At 48.3% G+C, this 13,930-nt stretch overlaps 6 protein-coding genes across 6 annotated transcripts; 3 read left to right on the top strand and 3 right to left on the bottom strand.

Annotated features, from left to right (window-relative positions):
• Positions 1-2,117: 2,117 nt before the first annotated feature.
• Positions 2,118-3,238, top strand: UA08_02908 (hypothetical protein; the record flags this gene model as incomplete). The annotated part of the gene is made up of 4 exons (XM_020265001.1): positions 2,118-2,234; positions 2,298-2,612; positions 2,682-2,997; positions 3,069-3,238. The coding sequence occupies 4 exons, from the start codon at positions 2,118-2,120 to the stop codon at positions 3,236-3,238; spliced, it is 918 nt and encodes a 305-aa protein (XP_020122581.1).
• Positions 3,239-3,570: 332 nt separating this feature from the next.
• On the bottom strand, positions 3,571-5,754 carry UA08_02907 (ATP-dependent RNA helicase sub2; the record flags this gene model as incomplete). The annotated part of the gene is made up of 5 exons (XM_020265000.1): positions 3,571-3,616; positions 3,675-3,932; positions 3,984-4,344; positions 4,403-4,813; positions 5,496-5,754. The coding sequence occupies 5 exons, from the start codon at positions 5,752-5,754 to the stop codon at positions 3,571-3,573; spliced, it is 1,335 nt and encodes a 444-aa protein (XP_020122580.1).
• A 404-nt stretch (positions 5,755-6,158) lies between these two features.
• UA08_02906 (hypothetical protein) lies at positions 6,159-6,665 on the top strand (the record flags this gene model as incomplete). The annotated part of the gene is made up of 1 exon (XM_020264999.1): positions 6,159-6,665. One exon carries the CDS (start codon positions 6,159-6,161, stop codon positions 6,663-6,665), a length of 507 nt encoding a protein of 168 aa, XP_020122579.1.
• Positions 6,666-7,790: 1,125 nt separating this feature from the next.
• UA08_02905 (hypothetical protein) lies at positions 7,791-8,374 on the bottom strand (the record flags this gene model as incomplete). Its single annotated transcript, XM_020264998.1, has 2 exons — positions 7,791-8,018; positions 8,099-8,374. The coding sequence occupies 2 exons, from the start codon at positions 8,372-8,374 to the stop codon at positions 7,791-7,793; spliced, it is 504 nt and encodes a 167-aa protein (XP_020122578.1).
• Positions 8,375-9,528: 1,154 nt separating this feature from the next.
• Positions 9,529-10,446, top strand: UA08_02904 (hypothetical protein; the record flags this gene model as incomplete). The annotated part of the gene is made up of 1 exon (XM_020264997.1): positions 9,529-10,446. The coding sequence occupies one exon, from the start codon at positions 9,529-9,531 to the stop codon at positions 10,444-10,446; it is 918 nt and encodes a 305-aa protein (XP_020122577.1).
• A 625-nt stretch (positions 10,447-11,071) lies between these two features.
• Positions 11,072-13,526, bottom strand: UA08_02903 (G2-specific protein kinase nimA; the record flags this gene model as incomplete). Its single annotated transcript, XM_020264996.1, has 4 exons — positions 11,072-12,828; positions 12,895-13,303; positions 13,367-13,419; positions 13,472-13,526. The coding sequence occupies 4 exons, from the start codon at positions 13,524-13,526 to the stop codon at positions 11,072-11,074; spliced, it is 2,274 nt and encodes a 757-aa protein (XP_020122576.1).
• Between the last annotated feature and the right edge of the window lie 404 nt (positions 13,527-13,930).

Here is a 13,930-nt window from a genome sequence, read left to right as displayed (position 1 = left end):
TGTTGATATCATTGGCTACGCGTCGTGCACTGTTCATTCGTGTCTTATATTTCGTGTTATCCCTATATATTAATATAGCAGTCATAGACTCTGCTATATGTACATCTCCTTGGCAGATCGATCGGATAGGGTACGTACATTCCTGCGTTGAACTCTCAACCAATCCGGCATTTGTCTAATGGGAGCGTTCATTCCGGTAGAACTTTGTTTACTTTGGACGCCTTGGGTGGGAAAAAAAAAAAAAAGAAAAAAAGAAGATCAGGAATTCCCCGTTGCATGGCAGATCTCTCGAGAATGCCAGCCACGTCCGTGTGGGCATTGATTGGCCTGGTATTCGTTTATTATATTGATCATCGCTATGTATGTCCAGCCATTGACTGAGTATAGGCGCCCCCCTGGAATACATACTCGATTAATTACTGCTCCGAGTCTGTAGTTAGTTACTAGTAGGCTTACGTCGTTAATGTTCTGACTTCTTGCCCTTGAGGTCTGTTCTTCCACCAGCCCCCACGAGGAACCGGTCGTGCATCCGCCAATCTCATTGGTTAGGCTCGCGCTTGAAAAAAATAACTGATAAACATTAAAGACAGGGACATACAATACAATCAAAACATAACAGAGTACGTGTATACCGTTTTCGGATGATTCCTCGAGTCACGGGACTAGGTCTTACCGCGTCACATGGTTGCCCGCTTAATAATTAATCTATCGGAGCATCCTCAATTGTTCAGGGCATTTGAATAACGCCCAGTGCTCTTATATATATAAATCATAAATATTTCTCTATAACTACTCCGTTGGCCATGGCGTATATCCAAGTATGATCGACATCGGCACAGCCACCTAGGTCCGCAGCCATTGGCAAATGGATTATCTGCGAATCGCCGAGTCCATCCAAACGCTTGCTACGGAGTGCATACGGAGTACTACCCATAACACAAATACAGCCACCGTCCTGATCCTGATAAGACTTATTCCTTGTCAGCTGCATGTACATTAGCCAGTTATCAATCCTAGCGGGCGTTGGCTCAGCTTGACCTGTCACGCAGACACTACCGTGCATGCTAGTTAGATAAGTACTAGATAGGAGAGTCCAGAGATTGATAACTACGGAGTATATAAGAAGCTGTCTCAGGGCTGGGACATTTGAGCGGCCAGGCTTGATTGCGTTGCAGACACCTTAGCCAATCGGACTGGTCAATTCTGTACTTGGTTGTTCGATGTGCAGACATATTTTTATCAAGAGCAACTGCGTCCGTTGTCGGATAGATGGACCGGATTGTAATGCATTCATTCATTCATTATCGTATCTTGAATACGGGATCAATATGTTAGTGTATTCAATCGAGATGATATTAGGTACGATTATATGAACAAAAATATCTAGGTACCTACCAGAGTTCTTATTCGTCCTGAAGTGGAAATCAGGGTTGGCCGAATCGCGACACCTAGTTAGACAGTTGAATTAGGGCTAGACGACTACAAACGCGGAATAGAATTCATGTATCAAAACTCGGCACTGGATTGAGGAATGAATTATTGAGGGTTTAATTTTTGACAGATTCTACTTGTTGTCTAGATGGATATGTAACTAGGTACGGTAGGGTAATCTATTAGGTATATATGCACATCCGGTCAGTGGACACAAGATGTCTAGTGGCTTCCAATCATACCTGGCCAGGTAATTATATTATAAAATATATACACATAGTTAATACATTCTAAATGATTCAAAAGAGAGGCCCACATAATAGCGTCGCCGGACCGGGCTTATTCAGACGCAAACGCCTGCCCGTCCGCCATTCGCTCGCTCGTACATATCGCCAACCTGGAACTAAAACCAGACAACAGGTTACCTCATACTCCTCCATTCAACGTCTGCTCATAAGCTGGCTCGTATATCATCCGGTCACAGGATTGATATGATAGTTACATTGCTAACATGACACTGTAGGCTCCTCACAGATATAAATAAGAGGATGTGAGCTACATCAATCATCATGCCAGAAACTCTCCTCCTACAAGGTCTTCTCGCGCGAGTTTTGAGGTGAAAAAAAAGAAGAAAAAAAAAAAAAAAAAAAAGAACAAAATAAAAGAAGCAAAAAAGGATATCAAACATGATCCCCCCTCTTCCATCTGCCACGCCAACCTGGCACAATGACACCTATCAATCAATATCCCCGTCCCGTCCGGAACTGAACGTCTCGGGGAAAACAGTCATAATCACCGGAGCGGTAATACTCTACCACTCACTCTAGAAAATGCCTTTGCTGACAGGCAGGTAACCATTTGCACAGGGCAGCGGAATCGGACAAGAAGCGGCTCTCACATTCGCCAAAGCCGGCGCCAGCAAGCTTGTCCTCCTCGGTCGTGACGAGAGCAAGCTAGCAGAAACGCAGCGCTTGGTGGCGGCTCAAGCAGAATCAAAGTCAGAAAACCCCAGCGTCATTGTCTGCGATATATTCCCCGTTAGTGTCACAGACGAGAAGACGATGCAGGATATTGCGGGCAAAGTTGGTACTTGGGACGTATTGATTCTCGCTGCTGGGTTTCTATCCACTCCGGGGCCGGTTGTGTCATCTCCCTTGGATGATTGGTGGCAGAGCTTTGAAGTATGTTTATAACACTCGACCTATTCCGAATTGAATCGAATCAAGTCGATGGGCTAATAAATTCATCAGACCAATGTCAAAGGCACAGTAATCGCAGCAAACGTATTCCTACCTACAGCCCGTCTTCCACCCGCAGACTCATCGTCCATTCATCCCAGCGCTGCGATTCTCTCATTGACCACAGGCCCGGCTACTACTTTTCCTGCAGGCCATTTGAAGGGTCTGTCAGCTTACATGTCCTCCAAAACCGCAGGGGTCAAGCTTATCGAGTTCCTGGCCGCCGAGAACCCCCATGTGTTTTGTGCTAGTGTGCACCCTGGCATGGTTGAGACGTATATTTTCAATAAGAGTTTGAGTAATGCTGCTGTGTTGCCTATGGATACAGGTTCATTATCCTCTCTCTCTCCCTCCCTTTTGCTTGACATATTTAGGATGATCTGACTGGGTCAACTCTAGTTCAACTTCCGGCGCACTTCTTACTGTGGATGGCTAGTCCCGAGGCAGGGTTTCTCAATGGTCGAACCGTCTGGGCTAACTGGGATGTGGACGAGCTCAAGGCTATGGCAGCGAAGATTGAGGCTGGGAGGTTGATGACCGTGGGGTTGGAGGGGTGGCCATTTTCATAGAATCTTCCTACACATCTTGATGTATCTACGCTACTTATTACACACGGTAGCCATTACCAATCTTCAAGCAATGAATACGATGGAAAATTAGGATAGACGATTTTATTGACCATCAATTTAAGTTAATTACCCATGCCAGAATCAATTTTCACGTTTCGAAATCCAGAAACAAACAGACAAAAAGAAGCATTCGAAATACATTATACCGTCATCACTTCCTGTCCATATTTTTCAGCATTCTCAACTAGGTATTAAGAATGAAGATGAAACTGAACAATCACAAGAGCGGTAAGAACAGAACTGAACCGAACATTGCACATCCATTTCCTCGTCTATGCCATGTAGGTGCTAGCATCGACACCGCCTTCGGGGTATTCACTGCATGCATGTTAGACAAAATATAGACAGGAAGTGCTAGCAAAAAAGGTAAACTTACGGAAGGGCAACTTCAAATCGTTTCTCAATCTCCTTAAGAACTTTCTCGTCGTCCTCATTGCTGACGAACGAGATGGAAAGACCCTTTGTACCGAAACGACCGGCACGTCCAACACGATGCAAGTACGAATCAGCATCCCCGGGAAGATCGTAGTTGATAGCCAAGTTAATTCGCTCGATATCGATACCACGACCAAAGACGTCGGTTGCGACACAGATACGCTTGTTGAACTCCTTGAATTCCTTGTAACGTTTGATACTGCATGAAATTGTTAGAATCTTCCTATTTCTAGATATTGAACAAACTTACCGCTCCTCCTGGCTGACACCAGAGTGGACAGCGATACTAGGGAAATTGCATTCCCGCAGAAGCTTGTCCAACTCGTTGGCACGCAGCGTACTCTTGACGAAGATGATCACTTGGTTGAATTCCAGGTTGTCCAGCAGGTCGCTGAGCTTGCGGTTCTTCTCCTGCTCGCTAAGCTTGATGTAGTATTGCTGAAGACCGTGGAGTGTGAGCTTGGTGTCGTCGTCAACGTACACCTCGAGAGGGTTACGCATGAATTTCTTGCAGATTGGTCGGACTTCCTGTGAAAGAGTGGCACTAAACATCATAACCTGCTTATCCGCTGGTGTGTTACGGAAAATTTCCTGGACATCCCGGCGCATGTCTTCAATATGTTAGTATAGTTCGATTGGCTCGGAAAAAAAAAGGACAATCAGACTTACCAATCTGGTCGAGCATCTTATCACATTCATCGAGAACAAACGCTTTGACATTGCGGAGAGACAGCTTCTTGTCCCGAACAAGGGCATTAAGACGACCAGGAGTACCGACGACAATGTTTGGTCGCGTCTCCTTGTTGCTGAGGAGATCGATGTCCTTCTGCATTGGGGTACCTCCGTAGAAGACCGCAGTCTTCACTTGAGGAAGGTATTTGCTAAAACGAGCATACTCATTCTTGATCTGGTACGCCAACTCACGAGTGTGGCACATAACCAAGACCTGGACTTCTCCTTCAACAGGGTCGAGTCCGTGCAGAGTCGTGAGGACGAACACTGCTGTCTTACCCAAACCGGACTTGGCCTGGCAGAGAAGATCACTATGGAGCATACCCTGAGGAATGCAAACTTGTTGAACTGTGATGAGGCGCGAAAATGTTAGATATCGTTCGATAGGAGAATTCCAGAAGTTGAACCGAATCGAAAGGATGAAATGCTCGTCCGTCCATCTCTTTGGTCGTGTAAAGTTGCAAGAAAGAAAAAAAAATCAAGCCCTAGCGCCAATCACCGTATCTACGAATAATAGAAATAAGGAAGAGAAGAAAAAAAAAAAAAAAGCACACGCCAAAGCCTTGCCTCTAATATGATGGCGGTGGAGGTGGTAGATTCCTCTAGCTGCTGGATACCTTTTGCAGGTCACACGAGTGTGTCCAACGCATGTGTGGGTAGAGCTCCAGACACATCATATTCCCTCCACATATGGATTATCCCTGGTTGGATATACTCCGTTTTTGAGAAAACCAACGATGCTTCGTCTTGCGCAAAAAAGGCAAGGTATTGAAGATCGTGTGTAACTGTTTTTTTTTCTCCCTTGGCTCTCCGAGGCATTGGCCACGCACTGCAGGCGAAATACAGCACAGGCAAGTTCTTTAGATAAACAAAAGAACCAAAATAACAAGTATGCATCTTTCTTGCAATGACCGCGATGATTTCTTCTTCTTTCCCGCAGAGATGGACGGACGTAGCAATAGTGGGGGGCAATTTTTTAAGGCTGGTAGGAAAATAGCATAAGTGTGTGTGTGTATGTAGTTAGACTAACCCTCCGATGGATGTTCGAAACCGCAATCGGTAATCGCACGAAGTAGCTCGGTCTTGAGCAGGAAATCGCGGAAACCAGTCGAGTGAATACCGACGTAACTACCCTTCTTGTCGGGACGACCACCAGAGACAGTCAAGTCGCCCTTCTTTGTAGCAGCAGCGCCATTTGCAGCGTCAGCCGCGGCGGGAGCCGCGACTGTTGGCTCTGTTGTCTGGAGCTCCTCGTCGGAGTAGTCGATGAGATCCTCCTCGGTGGCCATGGTGTGTCGTCGTTGTTGTTGTGGTGGTGGTGGTGGTGGTGGTGATATTGTTGCTGGAAAGAGGGCCGTTGAAGATACGAGAAGAAAAGAAAGGTTACGGGGAGATATGAGAGCGTCGATGGATGATTACGCGGTCGAGAGAGTCGCGATGTGGATGAATGAATGAATGAATGAGAGAGCTGAAGTGAGGAGAAAGTCTGCCTGGAGAAGGAGCGGCGTGCCTGCGTTAGTCATCATGCTAGCTGTTTTGGGGCTAGGTTGGGGCCGGAAACGGTTAGCTCCATGGATATTACCAGTCTACCTCCCCCGGTTCTCAATCACCTCTGGGCACTCGACATGAACAAGCATATGAATAGGAGCTTGACTAGAAACTTCTAAAACGAGTTCTTGTTTCGAATATTGAGATGGCGGCGACAAAAGGCAAGAAAGTAGCGAACGGAGGTCCTGGGGGAGCGCAAAGCCACATCCGAGCTCGCCTGGCATATTTACATAAAGCCGCACTATATTTGCAGACAGCAACGAAAGAAAGCCAGACAACTACAAATGATAATAATAATGATGATAACGAAAACGAGTCCAGCATTCAAGCCCGCACCCACAGGCACTACATCAACCAAATGCGCGGCATTTCCCGAAAGACTCAGCAGCGTCTTTCCATAGAAACAAAGCGAAGTTTCTGCAAGCGATGCGACTTGCTTTTGATTCCGGGTGTTACGAGCACAGAAGAAGTCGAGAACCAGAGCAAAGATCAGAAAAAGCCCTGGGCAGACGTCCTGGTGGTTCGCTGCAAGGCTTGCGAGGCAGTGAAACGATTCCCTCAGAATCAGAAGCGCAGCGCAAAGCTATCTGTACGGAAGCAGGAGAGGGGTGACAAGGATGCGGAATTGAAGAATGGAAGTGGTGGCTCATAGAAGGGCTTTTCCCAATGAGCAACGCAAATCATACTTGCGTTCGCAGGCCATGGATTCAAGATGAGGTATATCTCGCACCAATATCTCTGATACCATACTGTCTGCCTTCCTGTGGGAACACAGACATTACCGCGACAACGTTGCCCCCAAATCAGACGAACCAGTCGTTTATGACGTCGCTGGAAAAAGACGCAGACCATACACAAACCGCACAATCTGGCTTGATATAGCCTAGGTTAGGAAAGTACTACGTGGTGTCCGAGAGACGCTCTGTACGGGGCTTTTTTGGACGATGATTCTTTCGACTCGTTGTTGAGTGTATTCAAACAGACAGAGGTGACGTCAAATCAATCAGAATATACAAAGTACCTGTTCAATCAAAGATAATCGCTAGAGGGGGATATGTCAAGTGAGCACAAAAAGACAAAGACAAGAGACACAAGCCTAACATCCCGAAACGGCGCGTCGTAAAGAAGATCAATCAAAAACAGCAGTAGCTACAGCAAAACTGATGGTCAAACAAAAGAAATGTAAACACAAAAGTATCAGACAAACTCCAAGACACCAGTCGCCTCCTGTTCCACCGTGAATTCCTAGTATGGATTTGTCTCCAAGATAGCCGCGAGGCTGAAAACCAACTCTTTATACCATTCTCCACACTGGAAAACAAATAGCCAACAAAAAGGGAATCAAAGATGCATTCAGAACCCCCCAAAGAACAAGAACAAAAAATACAGATCATAAAGAAAATAAACAAAAGAAGAAAATCCAACCCGCTGTGCCTGTAGTAAGACGGCCAGGCTATGGAAATAGAGGCGGTTATTGTATTTTGGTCCGCGAGGACGAAGATTGTATCATGTCGTTATTCGAAAATGAAGTTAAGTTCCGGGAAGGTTGTACAATAGCCCTCTGTAGAGAGATGACCTTCCAGCGGTCAATCGGATTTGTATGATTCTTGCTGTTGCAGATATTGATGGCCGCCTGGGCGCATGTTTTAGATAATGCCAGCCGCCAAGCGAAGAACAGAGAGGAATATAGGCTGAGCTGGGTTCTGTATATATGTATGGCAATGATTTAGTGAGCAGCCACAGACACCGATCCATTGACATATATATAGGAATACGGCTAACGGCGACGCGCAGCCTGGTCGAGACGATGATCATAGCTCTCGATGCGAGCACGAAAGGACTTGACAATCTCTCGAATATGACCAATCTTAGCGAGCTCATTCTCCAAGTCCTCGATTGACGTGAGTATGGCACGGGTGCGCGCGATTTCCGCGTCGGCGTTACGAATGACGTTGCCGGCTCGGTCACGGCTGTTCTGTATGGACATCTGCATTTGTTCTTCTAACTGAACGAACACACACACACACGCACTAAGTTAGGACCTTTTCCCTACACGACAACAATGGACAGGGGAGAGATACATACATGTTCGAGGCGATGGCTGATCTGCTCCTGGAGGTAATCCAACTGATGGGACAAGGCTCGTAGGCTCATAGGGTCGAGCAAGAGGCGACCCTGACTGCTCGCGGCACTGGTCGCGCGGGAGCTGGAATTGCTATTGCGGCCAGAGCCGCGGCCTCTGGAGACACTACCGGCATGGCCCCCTCCTTGAAGCGCAATCTGCTGTTGTTGACGGAGGATCTGGATTTCGGAGGAAGTGAGGCCCAGAGAAGTATCGGGAATCGAGGTTGCGACGGACATTTGGGGTCCCTGGAGGGGAGGGACATGCCCTTACACTTCGTTGAATGCGGTGGTGGTGGTGGTGGTGCCGATCAATCTGGATGCGGAGGCACACGACGGACGGCAGGGCATGATGGCAGTGACTTGAAGTGGTTGTCGTAGGGAGCAGGGAGCAGGGCGCAGGTATTTAGAGCAGTCGGCGTTTGGGAGGTGAGGATAAGGAATAGAGCGAGCGCATGCAAGGCAGCGCAGGAAAAGAGGGACTCTCCCTTTCTTTTTTTTTTTTTTGTTATCTTTTGTTTTTGCCCTTTCGGTTCGTTCCCCGGACGCCAAAAAGGCCACAGAGAAGATTACCGATGCAAAGGACCGGCCAGCATGAAGGGAGGGGGAGAGGAGCAGAAGAGAAGAAGAAAGAGAGAGTCAGACGGTGGTGTGTATGGCGGCAGTCGAGGTAACCGCGGCCGCTTGTCGCGTTACACTGTGGGGAGTAGCACCTAGACAGTGCTAGCATGCAGGAACTGCGAACGGGCCCTACTGTATCTTAGACTTAGATATCTGAGAGGAGAATGGAGAAGTCCGAGCAATTTCGCCGACGATTTTTTCTTGCCAGCCGGAGTAAAGGAGTAGTGCTCGTAGCATACAAATTATTATGCCTGTTTACTCTTTTAGTATGGATGACGGCCAAGATGCGATAAAAAGCATGCGGCAAAATCCAGATCGGGCGGTCTGCTGCTTGGGCGCAGCTTGGTGTCCCTACAACTCCAATCACCGACATACTTGAACAGTATAACGTGCGTCTCTGGATTCTCTTCTCGGCTGCCCAACGTGTGAGGCTGACGCACTGCGGACTGAGAGTTGGTTAGTGAGCATTGAAGCTTTGCGACTGGCCCAGAGACGTTCTTGACTTATGCAGCTACGAGGGCCTAAGAGGCACCCATAACCTGTGAGAGCTCCTGCACTTATCCACCGTGGCTTCTAGGCCTTTATTCTGCGCATATGCCATGGGAAAGAGCAAGAAAAAAGCCATTCCCCCAAAATTCTTGAATAATGCATTGACTATTGCAGATCGACCACCTCGTTGCTCATTGCTTACGTTCGTCACTACCCTACGCTAAACGACCAGCAACCCAACTCCCCGTATAACGAAAGGAAAACAACCTACCAACCCGATCAACATGCCCAAAGACAAAGAGCGATCCGTCAACCCAGCCCAAGCCCAGCGTAAGCTCGAGAAGCAAAAAGCGCTGAAAAAGGGCAAGGCCGAAGCCGTCACCCGACGCAATGAAAAGCTTGCGCGTCGCAACCCCGAGCGCATACAGCGGCAAATCAACGACTTGAAAGCCATAGAGGAGTCTGGCCAGCCGTTGCGCCCGCGCGAGAAACAGGTCCTAGAGGAGTTGGAGCGTGATTTGCGCTCTGTGCAAAAGGCGCGCGAAGCTTTGGGCGATAAAGCGCCGCAGTTCAATAGCCAATTTGAGCGCCGGCAACAGGCGCAGTATCCGGCACATCGAGGTCAGGGGCGGGGTGATGCGGGTGGTGTTGGTGTTTTGGGCAAGAGACGGAGGGGGGATGGGCGGCATTGGAGAGAGAGTGATAAAGATGATGATGGTAGTGAGACAGATGAGAGTGTTCGAAATATACCTATGCCGAGGGATACGCCGCCTCCAATCCCTCCGCAATACCGGAGACGGGGAGAACCTCCTTCTCGTGAAGCTGAAGGCGAAGAACGAGGTGAGCAGCGCCGTCAGCCACATGCATTACCCGCGAAACCAGAGGCGGCGGCCAGGACAGTCTATGAGTCAGCGCCTGTGATTCGGGATCTGCGACAGGAAGCTGTTAGCAAGTTTGTGCCTGCTGCTGTGCGCAAGCAGCAAGATGCTATAAGGGGTCAGGGAAGGCTGGTGGAACCAGAGGAAATGGATAAATTGGAGCAGGCGGGATATTTACAGACACGGAGCACCAGCAAACAACAAGAACAACAGCCCAAAGAGGAGGAAGACCCAGAAGATATACTCAAGCGGATTGAAGAGGAGACACGAGCTCGGCCGCAACATAATGTAGACATCGAAGAAGTCACCGATGAGGAGCTTTAGCAGACAAGCTAGATTACCTGCCCTACGCTTTTATCCATTTACAGGGAGCAAACCAAAATAAAGTGAAGAAGTAGAACCGTACATTGACGTCTCATGATCAAGATATACAGTACAAAAAAAAAGGGGGAGAATGAAAATAAAAAGAAAGCATAATTAAAAAAAAGCCACGCGACCAATAAGAAGAATCCCAAACTGATAGAGAGCACAAAAAGAGATATGAAAAGAATAGTCTCACGACAGCATGATAAACATGCAGCAGAGAGAAAGAAAGAAAGAAGTTGTTTTCTTTAACCAGGATTATCCAAACACCGATTAACAACCATATACGCCTCGTAAATGCGACCTAGCCCTAGAGAAAAAGGAGGCCCGGAAGACAAGCCAAAACCGAAAAGAAAAAAGGAAAAGAAAAAACGCCGGATTTGAGTCATGAAATGAGAGTCAAGAAGAAAATGATGAATGACGAAGACGTAGGAAATTGAAATGGAAAAAGAGAGGGAAAAAAAAAAGAAAAGAGGGTGAGATTACTGTTTGTTTCATTGCAAAGACATCAAAGAGATCTGGAGTCAAACCATGGCACCGATAACGACCAAGTCGACTTTGCTCTATGGCATTGAAAGGACAAGGATCAACGCAAGCTGTGATACACTCTCCTCGACACAAACGGACTGGGCATCTGCTCACTGTGCGGATCCCAAGTCGCCGGATTCTCCGACGATTTAGTGAACGATGACAACGAGGAAGACGACGACGCAGAAGCAGAAGAAGAATTAGCCGACGTCGACGAAGAAGAGGTGTAAGCGCGAGAGTCGCTCGACACCCGTTTCGCGTTTGCGTCGTCTAGAAGAGTGAAGGTAGTGCGGCCGCCGGCTCGGGCTTGCGCGAGTTCGACGAGTGTGCGCCCGCCCATGTTGCGCTGCATGACGGCTTTGTACATGTTGTTGTCGTCAGGGATGGTATTGATAGTGTTCGCGGCGTTTGAATTGGTTTGGTTGAGTGTGTTGTTGGTTTTGGGATGGAATGTGGCTGCTTTTCCTGCTGCTGCGGCGCCTTTACGGGTAGGCGAGGTTGATGCGTCACCGATTAGATTGGAGGTAGATGGGATCTTTGAGAGTCTGCGATTAGGAGATTTTGAACGGATTTCTGCGCCTGCTGGGCGCGTTTCTTGTGAGTGATGTTGTGCTTGCTGCGATGCCGGAGGTGGTAATCGCGATGCTCCAGCTGGGAAGATGGATGGCTGTGTGCTCATTTTCTGCATCATGGCAGCAGTTTGATGCCGGAGCAGTGGACGGCGAGTCGTTTTGTACGGGTCTGGCTTTACTTTGGGCCGGGTCGGAGACGGAAGGTCAGGTATATCCTCTTCATCATCGGAGTTGATAAGACTGGGTTCCCATTTGCTCTTCTGTTGCGACTGGTCGGTGAAGAGGTTTTTGGAAACTGGGGCTGTGCGTCGTGGCGATAGTGAGAGAGAAGCAATGGTAATTGGAGACGGTTCGCCCATTTGAATGTCCATTGGCGATTCAACTGTGGTCTTTGCGCGAGAGAAAGGGGTTCTTGACTCCTTCCGAATACTGGGTTTGTTGCGGCTTGAGCGAGGCGATTCTAATGAAAGCTCGCTGATATCCGTGGTCGATGGGAAGTCTGAGTCGTCACTGCAACTTGTAGACGAGCGAGATACTTCGCGCGGCTGGGGGATCTCTGGAGCAGGAGCAGGCGGTGCCCTGGCCTTGACGTGTTTCTCTACTTCGGAGGTGACGCGAGCGCGGACTTCAGTTTCGAATTGTTTGGCCAATTCTTCATATCGCATTTGCACTTGACGCTCAATTTCTAAGCGTGCCTTGACTTCCCATTCACGCCGGACAGTTGCTTCAATTTCGTCTCGAGTGAGCGCCTTGTCCTTCTCATGGTTGGCCATCTTCACCTCGAGCTCCTTCATCTTCTGTATCGCCGCATCCTCGCGCCTCTTGACCCTGTTCGTCAAGTCTGCAATCTCGCGTTCCTTTCTCATCAGGCGGACCACAGGCAGGTTTAGTATTGCCGCGGTGTCAGGTCGCTGATCTGGGTTAACACGCAGACAGCTGGCAATTACACTTTTGAGTTCGGATGAGTAAACGTCCGGCAGCGGAGCAAATTTGCCCTCTCGAATCCTCTGGACAAGCTGAATGTGTGTCTTTGCATTGAACGGAGGGGCCTTCTGGCACAGCTCGTACATGATACATCCAAGGGCCCAGACGTCCGAGTACAGAGTGTACTTCTCGGCAGCACAGATTTCAGGCGACATGTAGAAAGGCGTGCCGACATATGTAGATGCAAAATCATGCGATTGCATGAGCTTCGACAAACCAAAGTCACCAAGCTTGACACTGTTGTCGCTACCAAGGAAGACTGTGGATTGCAGTTAGCAACCAGTCCACACGGATCACGTCGGGTTATCTGCCATCAGGGACTCACTGTTTTCTGGCTTGAGGTCGCGGTGCAGGATCATGACTTGGGCCTGCTTCCCCTTCAGACCTTGTCGGGGTTGGGCAGGACCCAGGAGATTCGAGCCAACTGCAGGAGCATCGACACCATAGTGGCAGCGATACAAAGCTGTGGCAAGTTGGGACAGAATGCGCCAGACAAAGTCCTCTTCTGCATATTTGTTGCTATTTTTCAGGTTCTTGATCACCATTCCCAGGTCACCACCCCCACAGTATTCCATGTATAGATATAGATCTTGCGAAGCCTTGAGGTGTTCACGGTGGTAGTAGGCGACAATGTTTGGGTGACGCAGTGAGCTTAGGATGTTGAACTCTGCGGTCAGTTGCTCTCGTTCTTTCTGAGACATTTTGATGTAGTTGATTTCCTTTCGGCAGAGAATCTACACATGCACTGCATTAGTAAAACAGTCAGAATGTTAAAAGAGAAAAAAGCAAGCACCCACAAAGCCATCTGTCTTTCGTTTGACTTTACGGATGATTCCAAAGGAACCAGCTCCTGCCACAGTGTCAGTATCTAGACCTCTGAAAGCAACGTGTAGGATGCCCACCAATCTTCTCCAAAACCTCATACTTGTCTGCTTCTGCAAGGGCAATGCTTGCCATAATGATTGAGTGTTGGGGTCAACTGCTGGAGTCGCTGGCGAAAATGGTAGGTAGTGGTGTGCTGGTCCCGGGCAGCTCAGTGCTGTTACAAGACCATGAATGAATGAGTGAATAGACAAGTATGTGCTGATTTGGGAAACCCTGTGTGTGGTTAGTAGAGGCAGAGCAGACACATGCTATTCTGTGACAAGCAGAAGAGAGACCATCAATGAAAGCAGAGCAACTTGTGATGTTCTTCTCCTAGCCCACCAGCCATAATTAGCTGGATATGTTTTGGCTGTGTCTGTTGCGTAGCAACCGCTTCCAACATGCCGAAGGCGGTGAAGGGAGTGCATGACTAGCACTGCTGCACGTTTGGATAGCAGGCTTGATTTCTATGTCTTCAGAGTATATAGACCCATAGT

The sequence above is a fragment of the Talaromyces atroroseus genome (genome assembly GCF_001907595.1).
Source record: "Talaromyces atroroseus strain IBT 11181 chromosome Unknown scaffold_2, whole genome shotgun sequence".
Classification (NCBI taxonomy): Eukaryota; Fungi; Ascomycota; class Eurotiomycetes; order Eurotiales; family Trichocomaceae; genus Talaromyces; species Talaromyces atroroseus.
Note: the sequence above shows the minus strand (reverse complement) of the source record. Positions and strands in the feature narration are given on the sequence as shown.